Raw genomic sequence first — 18,924 nt, 5'->3', positions numbered from 1 at the left:
ATTATTACTAACCATCTTTATCAGCACAGAATTTAGAGTTCTAAGGTGGTAACAAAGGACAGCAGAGATTGTGCAAAAAGAACATGTCTCCAGTTCAAAAAAGCGCACAGTCTAAGTAGACAAAGCAGGGACTACACACTGCTGTTCATGCTCCCAGCCAAAGCTCTTACATCGCACTTTTTCAAATGTAGTCCAAGTCAGTAGCAACTGAAAAATCTGGGCTTCTGACAGCTATTCTGTGTTGTGACTGCAAAGCCTTAGAATCCTTGCCTAGGGCTTCCAGGCTCTACCTCTATACAAACAATACACAATGTTAATTAAACACACAAAAAAGAGTCTGAAAGAACACTGATGAAATTTGCAAATCTAAGCATTTGAAGGCTGCAAAATGCCAAAGTGAATGTCAGCTGCACCACCTTAATAATTTCCCTTTGCATCTATTCCTTATGGTGGATTTTAATTACCTGAGTTGGTGCTTTTTTTCCACAGGTCCCAGCTTCCTCATTTGGTTCACAAAAAGAGCACTCACTCAAGAGAAGATTGATGTCATTTGTCTTTATGCACAAAGTTTATGCAATCTTAAGTAAGCTGAGCCTCCTTTGGAAATACTTGCCACAATGAACTTACAAAACCATAATTTAGATAATTCATAGATATGTCAGTAATCCACCTTTTAAAGCAACAGCAGCTCAATTCCTTTTTTCCCCTAATTTCCTGCATGTTCCAAAGTCATACTCACTTGTAAGCTGGCCAAACCTGGAGAGGGAGCATATTACTTTATTATATGGTTTCCTATAGTTTCCTATGATTTTCATCATGATAGAACCTCAACATTTCTTTCTTATTATTATAATATCCTAGAAGATGGAGGAGTTAATCTCTCCAGTCCTATAGGGAACATCTCTTGCTCAGTCTCAGTTTCTCACTTCCCATACATCCTGTCATTTCTGTTTTGTTTGTCCAATATTTTTGTCCCCACACACATCAAACTGTTTAGGTAAATCTTTCTCTACTCCCCCACAGCCAATTCAACACCTTCATAAGGCCAGTCCTAGTTTCCTGTTTATGTCCCCTCTCTCCCATCATCTCATCCAGCCTCTGTCATTCTCCCACCCACTGTTTCATTTTACTGTTGAAGTTCAGCACAACTCTCTAGAACATGAGAAGTGAGATTCTTTTTTAAGGGCTCCTGACTTGGCCAAATTTAGGTCAATTTTCACAGGCACAAGAAGTACAGACCTGACACATAGCCTCTTGCCAAACAAAAAGAAACCCCAAAATCAAACTAATAACAAAAATTCCCACATCACAAAAGCATCTGGGCTTCTAAGATATTTTAACACAGAAAACCAACTTATTCTTCTCTTTTCATACTGGGAAACTACTAAACATCTCTGGCTGAAATTTCTGGGGGAGGTAGGGATGAGTCAGGGCAAAACAGACCCCTGGCTGAAAAGCATCAGAGTTAATTAAAACTAAATAGGTAGTCTCAAACAGAGGCCCCATTACAAGTCATTAAAGGAAATTGATTATTTTATTGCAAGTTATGCTTTTTTTGTGGTCTCCATATAAGCTGTGCTTACCCTGGTAAAATATCAATCGTATTTCTGAAGAAATTTGCAAAGTTATGGTCTACTGACTCTTAGCATCAGTTCATTAGATTTATCTCAGATTATAAACACTGAGGGTATTAGGTTTTCACACATTCTTATTAAATACTTCACCCAATGGGATCCATGCAGCTAATTAATACGTTCTGAATATGTTTTAAGTATGTTTTAAATGCATTGCATGCTTTACTGTATAAAAGGCAACTTTTTTTTCTCCATACTGCCTTTTATTAGAACCAGTAGGATTCAGTTTCCATGTAGTATTACCAAGTCTAGTTCCCTGGTTCATTATAGGTCTGTGTCTTGAAACCTTAAGCATTTATTATCCTTGTTATTGGTGGTTTACCAGTTGGAGATTATGGAATTGGTCTGGAGTGAGCACATTTGCAAACACTGATTCAGAATCCTACACAACCAAGATTTCTTTTAAGCCCTAGCTCATGCAAAAGGGGTCAGGCTCTGTCTTTTTAAGGTATATTTACTTCTGAAAGTAAGCATATGTCTTTCTCACTTTCCTGACCTTCAGTTTCAGTTTTGCTCTTACATGCAAGTCAGTTTTCCCCTGTCCAATTTGAGTCAAATTTAATTTTTCAGAGATTGGGCTGAAGATTCTGCTGAGAGCAGACTGGGAGGGGCATTGCATGACTGAAATCCTCTGTTTGATCTTCAGCTTAAATAAAAACCTTCTTCCTGTTTATATTTATTTTTTAGACAAACTATGCAGGATCAGTGGTGCTCTGGCACAGCCCATTGAACCCTGATGTAACTGGTAACTTGACTTTGGCTTTGCTTTAAGATTACTTCCCAGGTTTCTTTGAGGTTGTTGTATTTTAGCAAGGAGAAGTATTACTGACAGTAAATGAGCCTGCACATTTTTCAGCTGTGATTCTCGGAACATAGCTGATAACATGACTGGAAAGGAATCCTTGAATCATGAATTTGTGTTCTCTGCTACTAGGAGCATGGGAATCAAAGCTGAAAGTAAGTGTGTTTGGTTTCTGGCTTAGCAATGATCGCCTACTTCACACTTCACACATCTTTCCATTCGTTCTTGTGTCAATATTGTTTTTTACACTGAACAGGTCATCTCTCTGTGGAGCTTTAGCTTCTTCCATGTATTCTGAAATAGCAACAAAAGATATTTTAGGATTTCATTTGCCTTCATCTAGGCATGTCTTACAGCTGCCAGTTGGCAACTGAATCCAGATGTTTTACCTCTACTCTTTCTGTAAATTTCTTCTCTTCTATCAGATTTTTTCCTTAGTCCCTAGTACATGACCATATGACTTCTATTATTCCAGTCCTCAAGGTTATGCTGGCTTCCTATAAGATGTTCCAATTCTTTGTTTTGATTTTATCTTCCAATTTTATGTCATTGCTAAATTTAATTAGCATAGTTTCTCTCCCCTGAAAATTAGCCCTGAAAATATTGTTAATTTATTGCTTTTATAGGTTTTTGTTTGTATTGTATCACTGTTTTCTTCACATGCATATAAACACTTACCTCTTTACTAGATCTAAGTGATTATCTAAGTAGTTAGCACAGTTGTTACATTTTCTATAAACTTTAAAAGTGACATTTTTTATGATTACTTGGCCCCTAGGTGGACTGGGAAACTGTGATGGCACTTCAGTCCAATTCCTCAATAATACGGTAACTAAAATGAGACTATTTCATTTGTTAAGTTCAGAAATATTACCAACTAAGAAGAAAGGCATCTGTTCATGGTTCTCAGGACTATTTTTCCCAAATAATTCTGAAAACTCATTTCAGTCACATACTGAATTGTTTTTTTGAAATCCTGCGGGGTAGAAATCAAAGATGGTGGGAGAAAATGGGTGTTTTTAACAAAAGCTTCAATTCTGGGAAACCAGTGCCATTACAGAAAATCAGCAGCTGTCTGTGGTTATGCACTGGCTGAATCTGACCCTAAATGATCTTTTCTTAAAAGTGACATGGAAGTTCAGGCCTGAGAGACTTCAACGTGGCACCCTTCCACAGGTTAAAACTCATAGAAATGTAGATTAGCTGAGAAGTGGCAGGCTTGTTTCTAAGATCTGGTGTCTCAGTGTTATACTTGAAGTTGCCTACTATTATCTGTCTTGAAGTATGATGCCTAACATGTCTCTGAGGAAAAAGAGTCTCTTGATGAGATGAAGACTCAGTGCCCTCATCTCACCCTCATGAAAACTTTCAAAGCTCCTGGTGATTCAGCTTGGGCCCAGCATGCCCACAGCAAATTGCAAACCCATTTCTCCCTTTTTAGGCTCAGAACATCTGAGTAGGAGCAGCTGAAGATAAAGAAAATGCAACAAAATCATAGCCAGTCCCCTGAGCACAGACTTTGTGCTCTACACACAGGAGCTCCATAATGCTTTCAGGTGTCACAGTTCTTGGGTTACCAATAACATGAAGTGGCTGGAGGGAGTATCTGTCAAGGGTGCCAATACCTCGATTTTGTGATCAAAGTTGAAACCTGGGAGTCATGAGGCTCCACATAACCCACAGCCTTCCTGTCATCTCAGACAAGGCATTTAACAATCTTTTGGTTTACTGCCCAGTAAAATGAGCAATGTTTTACTGCATCTTGTAATAGTGCTTGTAATAGTAGAAACACACTTTTTAGTGCTCATGTAATATTCCAATAGCATTGTTGTTTCTAATTAATTGTATTACACGAGGGCTGGAGATCCCATCTGAGATGTGACTGCATGCCACTCAGCAGTGATGATCCATACAGCCAAGTGTTGACACTGACAGTTGACAAGTAGAAGGCTGCAGACAGGCTGAGCTGGATTCAAAACAAGTCCACAACACACGGTTATGCAATAAGGATTAGACTGCATCTCTCTTGACTAGCATGCATGCTTTGCTACCAGATTACCTCATCTCTCACAAATGAGTTATGAGTTGTCCATGGAAAGAATCAACCACTCAACACTTCTTATGCTGCAAAAAAATACATGGATTGAAATATAAAATATAAGCAAACAAAATAATCCCCTATAGAAGAAAATACTGTATCTGCTTGAGTGACGTGAAAGAAACTCAGTTGTGTTAATAAATCTTGAATCTTATTAAACTTTCAAAGCAATTATGTGAATGCAATGACAAACAGGCATGAGATGTCTCCTAGTACTAGAAGCAGCAGCTTCACTGACATAAACTTTTGCCACAAGGAGTCACTCACTCAAAATCTTCCTGTCTGACACTGAAGTTCTCCTTTGCTTCAGCTTCATGGCATCAGGAACAGACAATGAGCAAATGTGCCTTATCAACAGGAATTCTAGCAAAGACAAGCTTACAAAATGCTCTCTCTGAAGGAAACCACAATGGACATGGGCATGGTACAGCTCAAGGTGAAGGTGCAAACATAAAAACAGGCATAAATCAGAATAATGCTCCTTTTCCACAGTTCCACAATCTTTCCTTTGGCACCAGAGGCAGACAGCATCAGAGCCAATTAAGAGTTGTGATCATTCCCTTTTTACCTGGTTCTCCGCTCACCTTTGGTCAAGCTTGCTGCTGCAGCTGTCTGATTCAAATCCTTCTCAGATGGGCTGCCTCCTTCTCTCAAAATCTTTCATCACCTGTTCATAAAGAAAAGCAGAGCTCCCTTTTGCTTTCTGAGCTACTGCTATTGTACTTTTGAGGCTGTAAGCAACATGAGTCACTATCAGTAACAACTGAGAGAGGGAGAACAAAAGAACTCACTTCTTTCCCACAAAGAAGTTTCTGGCACGCTTGCTAACACACGTTTTTTGATAAATGTTTTCATACATGTTGAGGGAATGTGATGTCTGATTACTGGTTCAGAAGGACACTTGGCAGGTGTGCACCAGCATCATACAGAGAGATGATTTACACTTGAACACACAGTTTACCTACAATCAAACTCGAATTCAAGAACTTCTTTGCCTGGGCCAAAACCAAACTGCTTTGGTAACAAGTGCAGAAGGGAGCACCCCTAGCACAAGCCCTCCTGCTCACAGAGCACAGTGAATGCCACTCACAACCCAGACACATGAAGGAGAAAGACAAAACTGAGTGTGAACCAAGTTGAAAAGTTTCCAAAGAGTCTAAAGACAGTGTGCTATAAAGACTGCTGGATTCCAACTCTCTAACCCAGCCTTGCAAAACACAAAGACATACTAAATATATTGTGGTGCTACATGAGACAATGTAGTCCCTAAAAACTGTATTTGTACAAAAATATTCATTGGAGCTATTCTAATTCACAGTGGTAATTTATTTGTTGGGTTTGTTCCATGGTACTTCATAAAGAGAAAGCTAAGTATTAGTGAGAGCAAGCAGAATTCAGTAATGTATCTTTCTTTACAAGCTCAACAGAATATTGTATTTTGCACTTACACATTTCTTTTTCCTGGAAACAATCACAGGTAAAAAGAAAATAAAGCAATAATAATTTTTGTTGATCTATGGTACTATGCATATTAAACAGAAGCAGAGATTTCAGTTGGTTCTTTTGGAGATTGTAGTCCTAAATATACTTGAAAATTAGCAATTTCAGCTCAGGGCCTTCTAACTGGTTTTTCAGCATTTACAGTTCTTAGAATACAGTTCTGTGTTACTTCATATAATCGAGTAAAGTATGTTCATAAGCAACTTAAAAATTCTTTTGAAAGTTGGGTGTAGCAGATCTATTGAGACAACAAGCATTCACTTCATGGGACTCCCTGCTCAATACAGGACCATGTTTTAAGGCTGGCAGTTTGATTCTGGAACAAGCTTCAAACAGATGAAAAGCAACATGATGGGAACAAAAGATGAAGGACTGCACACTGTGCAATTTTTGTTAGCAAGTGTCTTTACTATTGTGATTGGACTATAGCAGCTAACAGCAACACCTAAGAGAGGTAAAGCCAAGGATTATTTTGTATTACATAATACAGAAGGGGGGGAGGGGGGAACAAACAAAAAATTGAGAAATGGCCTTGAAAAACAAGAGCCTCTGAAAAATGTGAAGCTTCTTCTCTGCCTTTAGCTTTTTAAACTTTTATCCTTTTTGATGAGAGCGGATTTAGTGGGCCCTTGCAAACCTCATGAAGTTCAATGAAGTTCAAGGTCCTGCATATGAGTCAGGGTATTCCCAAGCAGTGATTTTATCCATTTTAATTAATTTGTATATGTCTAGTTACCTCAGAGATTATGAACATCAGGTGGTTTAGAGATTTCCTTTGCCCATGATTCACCCCATAAAATAACACTGCTTGTTACACTTACAGGAATAAAAAAGTCCTTCCCATCAAAGCCAACAGCATGCTCAGAAAACAAAAATCAGTGGTCTAACTCAGTGCTAGAAGTGCAAGGTGGTCAGTCATAACTGAAGAGCAAATAAACCTTCTGGCCCTTTTGTATAAGGCAGTAACCTTTGGAGGCAGAGTAGGGGAACAGATGGAAGCAACCTCCCTTCAGTTCCTGGTGTCTATATCAAACAGGGTTTGCAAAAACAGATTTTCAGTCCAGTGGCTGGGCCTAGTCACTGTGATTACACTCACATTAGTAAATTAAACAAGTCTGGGACCAGTCTCTGCCCCTGAGGCCAGCTGGCACAGGGCATCCAATGTCCAGTCCATGAAAGCCTCAGAAAGTCAATGAAAGCACAGTCTGCCTATTTGTAACAGCAGGATGTATCCTCTAACCCACACCCTGGAATATTTTGGGATATTGCTCATTGGCCCCGGCTAAAACCACGTAAGGATTATGAGAATCAGTAGAAACAGCTGAGTTTGGTGCTCAGGAACATCCCTGATGCTGTTTAATCTGCCAGTACTGGCAGAGCTTTAAAGAGTCTGTACAATTTCCACACTTCGATCTGTGCCAATGCCCTCGCCAGGTCCTCGTGGCAAGAGCCCTCAGTGCCATTTCTTGCCCTGAAATCAAAAGGCTCCTGGGTGTACTATCTAAGAGCTCAGACTCCTGTGTACTGAGCAATTCCCCTGCTGGTGTGATCCCCGGCTCTTCCCTACTGCCCATGCACCGGGATCTCTGCACACCAGGGCTTTCAGCTGCCCTCTGGTGCAAACCTTGGCTCTGGCATCCAACTGCTGTGAAAGGGGAAATGTCACAAACCTCCATAGCCACTTGCTAAGAAAAGCTGTGCTGAAGCTGTGCCTGAGCTTGCCAGGGCCTGCTCAGCAAGGATTTTCTGTTTGGAGGCACTATGACTACTTTTACTGTAGTCATATTTTACTGTAGTCTGTATTTTACTTTCTGTATTTCCAATGCAGCTTGAAATGTCAGTAGAAATTGACTAATTTTGGGGGGAACCAACTGACCTACAGCAGAGAAAATGGGGCACACAGATTCCCTGGCATATTGTTACCTGAACCACAGAATCAGCTCCTCTGCAATTATTCAATAACATTAATGTGTATGGAAGCATTGGCCAGCATTTTGTAGCATGATAATGCCCAGTTCCACCCCGGCAAAACCCATCCACGAATTCTTGGCATGTTGATACCCTCTAAATGACTCAGCCTGCCATAGAAAAAGGAAGTAGATGAGGGAATTTTAGGAAAGAAAGAAGCTGAAACCATACACAAAGCTAAGAACAGTTAACTGTGTACAGAAAAAGCAGGAAATTGAAGGGCTTGGGCAAAGAAGGAAAGTAGGAATACACACAAATAGGAAGGAAAACACAAAGACTGATTTGCATAGGAGGGAAAGTGGGAGAAAAGGATGTGGAGGGACTCTGAAATGAGGAGAAAAGTAAATGGGACAAATCAGACAAAAGGGAAATTATACATGTCCTGGTATAGAGCAGGCAGGAACATGAGGGAATCTTGCTCAGGGAGGAGAGAGCATACACAGGGACAACCTGGAATGAGGCAAAGCCACCAATGCCACCAAGAAGAAACTGATAAGCCTAACTAACTCAGTACTAAAAACTATATGTTGTAAAGTTAATTTTAAGAGACATTTCATACTTGAACACTCGTTTTTACAAATTACAAAATTAAGGGTTTGAAGTTGTTCATAGGAGATCTACTATTCTCTATTCCACTATTCCTTGTGACAAAACACAAAATAAAGCTCCTATAGGAGCACACCAAAGGCAATTGTTTGGAATGGCACTACCCTCTAGTGGTCAAAAAGTACAACTATATGTACACCAGTAAGTAAAATATTCACAGCTGGTCATGCACGTAACTAAAAGATGCAATCAATTCCAATCCACACTCCGGTAATCCACCAAGAGACCATGCTGTTAAATTAAACATCTACCTTATTAGTCTGTTTTAAAATAACAAATTCATGATTGGTCATACATGTAAATAAATGTTCTGAAAGAGACTGGGGTTTTTTTCTTCCACATTACATATATACAACATCACTGCTGGGTAAAACAGTTGTTTCAAAGCATAGTTTTCATGGAAGTGGTTTGAGACTTATGTAATGACTTAACACAGTCATGTCTCCTGCCTTGCCTCACTCAGGCTTTTTGACATCTAATCTTGTACAAACGGTAAAAACCAAATATTAACTCCTCTGTCATTTTCTCTTTCCTTTCTTTATATCATCAGTGTCCAACTGCTGGTTTTCCCCTCTCCTGTTAAAAACAACCCTATTTCTCAAAGTCAAATGTACCTTCCAAATACCCATTTATCCCCAGACTTCTTAGGCCCAGATGTCTCAAGGGTCCTACATTTCTGCAAGCGAGGAAGAGCTTGTCATGTCACTCCCTTCTAGAGAAACAATTCCGTATGTTTCAACTTTGATCTTTATGGTAGGTTGACCTTCAACTAAAAGCTTGCTGTTGTTGTTTTGAAGTAATACATCTGTGTATCGCCTCCTTGCAGGAAACACTCTGTGCGGACCTTGATCTGGCAGAAGTCATTCCTGCGAGGTCTGATAAACTGTCATTGATGCCACCTTGTGGCAAAACTACTGAATATCGGAATTCTGTAAAGACATGCAGCATTTGCCCCTCCTTGCAGGTGCACTGAACTGCAGCACAGTGGTTACTGCTGCTTGCAGCACTTCAGTTTTAGAGTTCATAAAACAAGTATCTGGACACCCCTAAAAACACATCACCAGCCAGTGACAGAGAGGAGGAAAAGTAGGAAGAAGCACCATAAAACACTTTTATTTTTGACTTATTAGGGTGAAAACTAAATCAGTATACCAAATGATACATGATACAACCATTCTTGTGCGCAGAGCTTGGGCACAAGAATTTTTTCTCTTTTCCCACCAGAAAAACACTCTGGCAAGAGGTAGAACCCATTCCAAACGCTGCAAAATAGCACTACAGGGAGAGACTGAAGGAAAACTCAGTCCCAGCCTAACAGGACAGAAAGCATTTCCCAATTTCCCAATTACCTCACACTGGGCTCACCCTTCTTAGTTACCAGGCCAAAAGAATTATCCTAAAGGAGCCCATGACTATTTTTCCAGGACAGTCCTGATGCCATTTGGGTGCTGCTATGAATGCCAGCCTTACCACATTCAGCAGAATGAGGCTGATGCCTATTTTTAGCATTGCTTCCACCAGAGAAGCCCAAGAACCAGAGAACCACCTGCTTCCTCCGGGCATACTGTCAAACACCCTTCTCCCAGCAAGCGAGTGGGAGGAAGAGGCTGAGTCAATCTGCACACCTGCGTTTTGCACCACCAGATTCCCAAAAACACAGGAAAGAAACCCCTCTCATTACAAAATGTGGTCCATGTAAAAATTTCCTTAAGAAAGGATGTTCTGTAATGTTTGATCTTCGTATATTTCAAGTCTGATCAACAAGAAAGGAGGTTTAATCCATGAAAGCAGCCAAGAAGCTCTAAGTGATGTCCAGGTGTCAGAAAAGCAAATTGTCAGTAGAATTGTCTTTTTAAGGTTTAGGGTTCAACAAGTTTCAATGAACTCCAGCCTAGAGGAAGCTTTGGAAGAAGGATGTACCGCAGCACAGAATTTACAGGCCACAAGGACATTTGGCAGAACTTACATGATAAGGAAGAAACTAATAAAGACAACTCAGCAACTGTGCAGAATCAGCTCCAGCTGGGTAAAAGGTAACTCTAGCAGGGTGAGATCCCGACCACCAACTCATGCACCCCTAACCCAAGAAGCACACTGACTCAAAAATTATAAACACTGAGCATGCAGACTAAATAACATGAGAAGTGAGGGAATCATTAACCAATAGAAGACAGAGTACTAATAAGAGAACTATGTAACTTGTAGTCGGTGAACAAATCTTATGAGGAGTGGCTGAAGGCGCTGGAAGTGCTTAGTCTGGAGAACAGGAGGTTCAGGGGGACATAATCTCTCTACAGCTCCCCGAAGGAAGGCTGTAGCCAGGTGGGGGTTGGTCTCTTCTTCCAGAGAGGATGAGAAGGCATAGGCTTCAGCTATGTCAAGGGAGGTTTAGGCTGGGCATTAGAATTTCTCCACAGAAGGGGTGATTAGACATTGGAATGGGCTGCCCAGGGAGGTGGTGGAGTCACTGTTCCTGGAGCTGTTTAAAGAAACACTGGATGTGGCACTCAGTGCCAGGGTCTATTGACATGGTGTTCGGTCACAGCTTGGACCTCACGTCATGCTAGAGGTCTTTTCTAACCTAATTGTTTCTGTGATTCTGTAATGCCTGTGTCTGCTACAATGTATAAATAGTAACAAAAGTTCTGATAGTTGGCGTGCTCCTTTTGCTGAACACCACCGAGCACGCAGGCTTGCGCAGCTCTAAATAAATAACCAGTGTCTCTCTCTCGAGCACGTTGCAAACCGCGGGGCGTGGGATGTGATCTCCGCGGGCAGCCGGGCCCGGGGCCGGTGCCGGAGCTGTGTCCGGTGCCGTGTCCGGAGCCGTGTCCGGTGCCGTGTCCGGAGCCGTGCCCAGTGCCGGTGCCAGCCCGGGCGAGCCCCCGGAGCTGCCCCTGCCCGCCCCGCCGCTCCCTCAGCGCCCCGCGCGCCCCGCCCGCATGCGCGGTGCCGCAGCGCCCGCCGGAGGGGGCGGCGCGGCCGAGCCCGTGCCCGGCTCCGGCTGGGGCTGGAACCGCTCCCGCAGCCACGGACACACCGCAACGCCGATCGCGCCGGGGAAATCGGCTCCCCTCCCGTTCCACCGCGGCCGGGAGCCGAGGTCCTCCCTCCCCTCCCTGTCCTCCGGCAGGCTGAGGGGACAGGGGAGCCCGATCCGTCCCGCGGCGGAGGGGCTGAGGGGGCAGCCGAGCCCCCTCGGCCCCGCTCCCCTCCCCGTGCTTTTCCACCGCAGGGAGAGAGCTTCCCTGTCCTAACCCCTGCCCTCAGCCCTGCCCTTTGCTCCGCCGAGCGCAGGGTGAGTCAGGCTACTCGCAGGTGGGAACAGAAGCTGGTTCCTACCTCCAGAGGAAAGCGGCGGCATTTTCCCTCATCCTCCTGCTTTCTTTCTCCCCGCAGGTGGTGGGGCTGGACCTTCCGCCAGCCGTAGGGCCTGTGAAGCTCCGGGCATGGCTGTCGGTGGGCTCGGGAGCTCCCTGCTGCTGATGTCCGGCGTGGTGGTGACCGTGGGGCTGTGCCGGAGGCTGGCCCGGCGCCGGCTGCGCTCCAGCCCGCTCCTCTTCGCTTTCCTTGTGGAGATGTTCAGCACCTTCCAGATCTGCGCCTGCACGAACGAGCTCACCCTGCTCGGCAACGTGGAGCCCAAGCCGCACACCGCCCTCACCCTCACCTACGGCTTCACCGTCCTGCACGGCCTGACCCTCGTCGGCAGCGTATGCAATCCCTGCGGGACCCTGCAGCCCATGTGGGGCGGCGGGACGTCGCTCAGGATGGGGGGACTCAAGATCGCCGCTCAGTTCGTGGCTGCAGTGCTCGCCAGAGTCTTCATGCACTTTGTCTGGAGTCTGGAGATGGCAGAGCCACATCTTGGAGCACTCTCCCAGGGCTGCAGCAGCCCCATGCAGACTACAGAGATGCAGGCGTTCTGCGTAGAACTGCTCTTTTCTGTCGTTTTCCAGCTGGCCGTCCTGCGAGCCGAAAGTGTTAATCCCAAATATAGAGTCCATTTGATTGCTCTTCTCATCACCATGCTCGCGTATGCAGGTTAGTATTTTTACTTTTTTTTTTTTTCTTTTGTTCCTGCAATAAAGTTGTAATGGAAGGGATTCTTACTGCTTTCTTAGAAGTGTTAAGGTGCAAAATGCTTTTTCATAAGTTACATTTTCCTTGATGATTTCTTTTTGTATCGTCCGAGATATGCAAAGTTCATTTGGCGTTTATTATATAAAGTTTGCCCAGTTGCATTCCAGGCAGGTATGGGGTTAAGAACGAGATGAGTTATGCAGTTAAAGTGATGTCAGGTCTGCAAGTACATATGGTTAAGTGTTAAAATATCTCAGTGAAGGATTGTTTCATAATCCAACTATTTATACAGCGTGAGAGATTTCATCCTATGTGCTCTGATTACTAAGTGACATTGGGAGAGCACCGCTGGCTGCACTAGGAAAAAGTGCTGATTGTGCAACAGCAGAGTACAGACTGGTAATATAGAAGCTCTGCATTTAAATAATGCATAATTCATATCTGTGCAGTTTATTTAACAACTTCCTTCAGTCAGAAGTGGGAATGGTTATTTGTGGAATGCATACAGAAATAATACCTCATGAGACCAAATGTAATAGAAGAGAAAAAAAAAAAATAGGTGCCTGTTTTATTAGAGCCTCCCTTGTCTGTAATGTCATGTGTGTCCATATCCTTGCCTTTCACTACCTGATTGTCACCTCGTGCTTCCCAGAGCTGGGACGCTGTCACCTGTGCATCCTCTCTGGACCAATGGGAAGGGAGAGGTGAGAGGAGTCAATCTGAACTTCTTTCTTCTGACTGTTGGTGTTCCCTCTTGTCCACATCGAAGTGACAAGAGTTGTTAGGTCACTCGAGGACTGCCCTGCAGGGAGTCCTTCTCCTGGCAAGGAGATTGTATAGCTTGGAGAGGTGAAAGAGATGATTACGGAACTCTTGCTGTTGCTACTGCCCTCACCACAGAAAAAGTCGTCTAGGGAATTACCAAATCCCTTTGAGAGAGGAAGATCACTTCTCTTACCTGCAAGCATCCAGGATGTTATTGATGCCTTGTCCTAAATGTTTAGCTGTATTAATGCTATTTAACATAATAGCATCTAGAACAGTGTACAGTCACATTTTCAGATGTAGTAATGTAAAAATCTTTACTCATTATCTTTAGCTGAAATTAGCTAATACCTAAAAGATAAAAGTCGATGGGGAATTTTGAGAATTAACTTAGCAATTTGAACTACTTTCTAAAAGCAGAAGCAAGGTGTCAGTGCATTTGAGGACATTAAATATATTTCTGAGTTGCTTGGTGGGAGTGTAGCCAAATATCCTCCTCCCTCTTCTACAAGCTTAAAAATCTGGATTCCTGATTCCTAACATTCTTCTCCTGCTTAGCAAGCAGTCATATAAAATAATACGTGTCACACTGCCTTTCTTTTAGCTAACTCATACAAAGAATTCACTCCCAGTGTCATTGGCCAGGTTCCTATCTTTTTCTAGCAGAAGGCTGTGTGCCACGTGAAGGTTGAGTGTACCAAGTGCCCTTCCGTGCCATAAAACTTGGGCTTGTTGGGACTCTCCGGTGCGATCGATCTGCACGTACTTCTAGGAAACCTCAGGCCTCTTTTGCACCGTGTGCACAACACCCTGTGCTACCTGGACATTTTTCTTTGCATTTCTTTTAAACTGCTATCTTCTTGTCTACTATTAAAATATATAGTTATTCAGATCCTGTCTTAGCTCAGGCAGTAAAGAGGAGCCTGGTAAGTGACCATGGACAGTGTCTGCAGTACATATCCCAAATATGCTGTGGACCTCATGGCTTAGCCCTAATCATGTCTGTCCCACCTCTGCTTCTTACACACAGTAGGGAGAGTCACTGACAAATCAGGTGTCACAAATAGTGGCCTGCAGCAGGATGAGTTCTCAATTGCAGGCTGTGAAGACAGACAGATGCATAATTTAGCTGGGCTGGATCATTCTCAGGAAATCTTCTGCACCTCGTTGTTTACTGTTTAGAGGTCTGCCATGCACCTTACTCCAACAAATAACATCAGGTTATACAGTATTATCAAAATTACAAGCTGTTTCTTTAGTTTTTCTTATACTTTTTTACAATTAAAAATATTTTTTTTATTTTTTTTTTTTTACATTTAGTCTTACACAAACCAATTTTTTTAGTAGTACATACTGTACACAAAAGGTCCAATACTTCACTTTCTTTTTTCTACTAAATAAAGAGGGGAAAAAAGAACATTATGTCTTTGCATATTAAAGGAATGGCTCATTATCTAAGGATGCAGACCATACACAAGATGGTAAAGAATATTTTAATATTTTAATTCCTTTGGAAAAGTACGAATTTAGGAGTCATAAAAATACACCTTTTGAAGGCTTTTTAATTAAAAGGCAGCATTGCAGTTAAGTCAGAATCATATGAAATGGATTAGACTTTTCTGAGCCTAACATATCAAGGTACAAATTACATCATACATATTTTGAATTCTGAGTTTCTTCCTAATTTTGGCCTTTAATAAAGGCAAAAAGGTAAAATAACTTTCTTACGCACTGTGTAGCATTAGTTCCCCTTTTAAAGTTTTTATGCATACCCCATCAAAGAGATTACACTTCTTCTGCCATAAAATAATTTGTCTTTTCTGGTACACAGACTGAGGTGTTAAATAAATAATTTTAAGTAAGATTACAGTGGTACCCCTGGCCTATGGTTGATATTCCAGTAGTTATTAGTAATGGATATTGAAGAAATACAGCAGTTAAAACCCTGTCTAATGCTTGACGTTCATCAACTGCATCCTGAGAGTGAAATTCTGCTTTCAACTGTATGTTTGTGGATAGAAAAGCAGAAGCAGTGGAGTCATAAATAGATTAAAGCAAAGTAAATTATTGTAGCTGGGCTTCCTAGCAACCATGGACATTGCTAATGTGTCAGTGTGCAGAAAAACAGACTTGTTTTTTTTGTGCAGTAAATCTGACTTGTTCTTGAGAACAAGTGTAAAACCACAGTAAACTGAGTAGGCAAACAAAGATTAAAATTTTCCTGAGCTGTAATAATAGTAAAAGAAATAATAGGGAGAATATAGAAAGAGAAATACAGAAGAAGTGAATGACAAAGACCTTACTAAAACTTTGGATAAATGATTGCGCAGTCACAGCGAATGAGGATTACAGCAGCAGGGTAATTTGTACAATGGGTAAGTTCAAAGCTCATACAAGCTTACTTGGGGAGAAGTCAAAAATAAGCTGTAAGGAATTATACAGATGCAATTATAGAATATTTTATGGTAATAGGTTAATACAAAAAACAGGTATGGGGTGGTAAGTAACTAATAGGACAGGAATACAAGTAGTTTAGCTATGAGTAATGCTTTTTCTGCAGAACTGGAATGAGAGGAACAACATATGTCAGAATTAAACACACACTTAGCTCCAGGTTCATCTGCAGTGTAATTACGGTTTAGTGCCCAGTGTAATGTGTTTGGATCTTGTTATTTAGAAAATGTTTAGACAACTTCATCTACATCTGAAATCAGAGGCAAGGAAAGATGCTTGGCTTCCTTCTACAAGACAGTGGAGTGGCACTCACTTTTATTTTCTTTGAACATATAGAGTTTTCCCACAGTTCGTATACCATGTGAAAATCTTAACATTCTGTACATTGATATAATATTAGTGTTCTTATAAGAAAGTATAGAGGTGAGCTTAACAAGAACACTACTTGACAGCTTTTTCTTTTATCTTGCATATGTGTTTCATGTGACATGAGGCTGTAATGTAATGGTTTTTTTAAAATTTCTGTCTCCTCTAAAATCATGATACAGAAATAGATTCTAGTTTTATCAGTAGAAACATTCAGTATTAGCCAGACCTATCTCTTCAAAGAATACTTGTTAGAAAGAGAGAAAGGAAGTTATAGCTTACCCTTCACGTGTTTTAAAGCTTTGAGAAAACAGTTAAACTGTCATCAGGTGAATAACTTTAGAAGAGTTTTACCTGTTCAAACTGTTTCTGCTAATTCATTTCATTGCATGGTGTAGATTTCTTGTAGTATGGTGTATGTGCATTTGAATTTAAAGTAAATATTAAGTAACATGGTTTGATTTCATGCTGTGTACATTTTATTGCAGGTGGAAATCTCACAGGAGCAATATTTAATCCAGCACTGGCTTTTTCATTACATGCAGATTGTTTCTATGACAAATTTTTGAGTTACTCACTAGTATATTGGATAGCACCATGCTTAGGTAAGTTCTTAATACATTATGTGTTTGAGAAAGTGTTATTTAGTACATGGTTCATAAATCATAATAAGTGTTCTTCATTTGAGAGTGCTTGATTTTTGTATTAAATAAATCCAGAAAATAGTAAATTATAATGTATATATGAATGTTTAAGGCATTCAGAATCATGGTTTCATTTCACAAATGCAAGCTGTAAATTTCAAATTGTTTTAATACTCTATGTAGAGTGCCTGTTTTGTGAATTATAGAATTATTTGGATTGGGAAGGACCTTTAAAGATCATGTAGTCCTTATCTGAAAGTAAATATCAGCCTGATTACCTTCAAAAAGAGAAACATACTGGTTACCACACAGTGTCTGTCTTGTTTTGTGACAGTTTACAAAAACATGGGGATGATAAATTTTAAAAAACCCCTACCCACAGATATTGGGATAAGTGCCTTCAATATGCTTTCTCAATTACCACTTTTATGATATCAAATCTTTTTTATCTGCATAGTGTCTAAACTTTTTACTTCCCATTCTGTGTTTTACCCCTAGTCACTGTCGGACAAGGTATGCTTTTAGTTTAAGAATAAAAAGTGTTTAGCAACTAGGTTTTTTCTACCTTAAATTATGGTTTTAATTAGGAAGCTATTGATTTTGACATCCAGCTGTGTGCAGGTGAAAATGGTCCACGTGATACTTCATGCTGTTTGTTTACAGTTGGTCCCTACAAATCTTGAGCTTTCTGCTTAGGGTGTATAAAGAAGCACTCTGCTAATCCTGAGTTCTTTCGTGAATGTTGATCCTATTAGAAGGTACAACAGTGGTGAAGGCACAACAGGATGTAAAATATACACAGGAAACACTGGAAAGGGCTCCTGTTATGACCAAAAACTTCCTTTTCTTGCGTTCACATATGTTTGTGTTCTACTTGCCTTGACTCTGTCAGCCAAAAATGAAGAAGTTTAAACCTAACTAAAATTCCCTTTAATATAATCTTCTTGAATTAGATCTCTAAACAGGATGACTGAACAATAGAGTAAGCTTGATAACTGTTCAGTGAGTAATTAATGAAATGTCATAGGCAAAGCTGATCATCATTGCTTGGGTCCTTACAGACCACATAATATTTCTCACAATTCAGCTTTAGCTTTCATTAACTGATTTCAACCTCACAACCCTTTAAAGATTTTCCAGGTTGTAAGTATGTGGGATTTAATCTTTTAGCAAGTGATTTAAAGAAATGGGAGGCATTCTGAAACCCCATGTTCTGCTTACATGCCAAGATGTATCCTGCAGAACAGCTTTGCAGAAAACCTCCAGGTGATTTTTTGATGTAAGAAGATCAACAGTTGTTAACCAAAATGGACCCACGACTCGAGGAACTTAGAATGCATTTAGGGAGCAGTGTTACATTTCTATGAAAATTCATAAACAGTGGTCTGTCATTAGTTAACATCTGGAATATACATACAGAATACACTGAATGCTGTCTCTTGATTTATGAGGGAAAGGAACTCCTCCAGACTGAGCAGTTACAAAGGTGTGATTACTCAGGACACATTACTTCTTGCACAGTGTCACTGCTGTAGACAACATTTAGTGACAGATCTCAGGTCTGTGGATCACCTGAAGGACCAAGTAATCTATTGGTGATAAAAATATCTCATTACAGACCAAGGATGTTTCAAGGATACATTTAAGAGACCTCATAAATCAAGGGTTTTAAACAAATATAGTGTTTGAGGTAGAAGTATAGAGGGGATTGCTGTATATGAAAATTGAATTAATGAATACAGGAGTGCAGATCTACAAATCTTAACGTCAACTTTTTCTGATACTTTTTGAAAATAAGAAAATAATAGGAAAAGAATTTTTTCTTCCACAATTGGATCAAATGATGAGGCATATAAGAAAATGACCTGTTATGATGATAAATTCTTGTGGAAAGAACCTCTAAGCAGAATCATGAAAGTAGGTGATAAGAGAAAGGATATTTAAAATACAATTATAAAATTACTTACAGAATCCACATGTCAGCAGAAATATTGTTTCAGACTT

General features: G+C 40.9%; 2 protein-coding genes across 4 annotated transcripts in view; one reads left to right on the top strand and one right to left on the bottom strand.

Moving 5' to 3' along the window:
• PAK1 (p21 (RAC1) activated kinase 1) overlaps window positions 1-12,089 on the bottom strand; it is a 97,195-nt gene extending 85,106 nt beyond the window's left edge. The window contains exon 1 of the mRNA XM_086882362.1: window positions 11,951-12,089. The gene's annotated coding sequence lies outside the window, so the exon portion shown is untranslated. The remainder of the gene's footprint in view (window positions 1-11,950) is intronic.
• Window positions 11,551-18,924, top strand: part of AQP11 (aquaporin 11) — a 20,090-nt gene continuing 12,716 nt past the window's right edge. For 2 of the 3 annotated variants that reach the window (XR_015284896.1, XM_086882365.1), the window contains exons 1-2: window positions 12,058-12,652; window positions 16,765-16,881. Coding sequence is in view for 2 of the 3 variants with exons in the window: in XM_086882365.1 (XP_086738491.1) it covers window positions 12,058-12,652; window positions 16,765-16,881 (712 nt within the window). In the remaining variant the exon portion in view is untranslated. Of the gene's footprint in view, window positions 11,907-12,007; window positions 12,653-16,764; window positions 16,882-18,924 lie in introns of those variants that run through there. The other variant, XM_023922062.2, reaches the window with a different exon arrangement.

The sequence above is a fragment of the Cyanistes caeruleus genome, chromosome 3 (assembly GCF_971803275.1).
Source record: "Cyanistes caeruleus chromosome 3, bCyaCae1.hap1.1, whole genome shotgun sequence".
NCBI classification, from domain to species: Eukaryota; Metazoa; Chordata; class Aves; order Passeriformes; family Paridae; genus Cyanistes; species Cyanistes caeruleus.
This window is presented reverse-complemented; position numbering and strand designations above follow the sequence as displayed.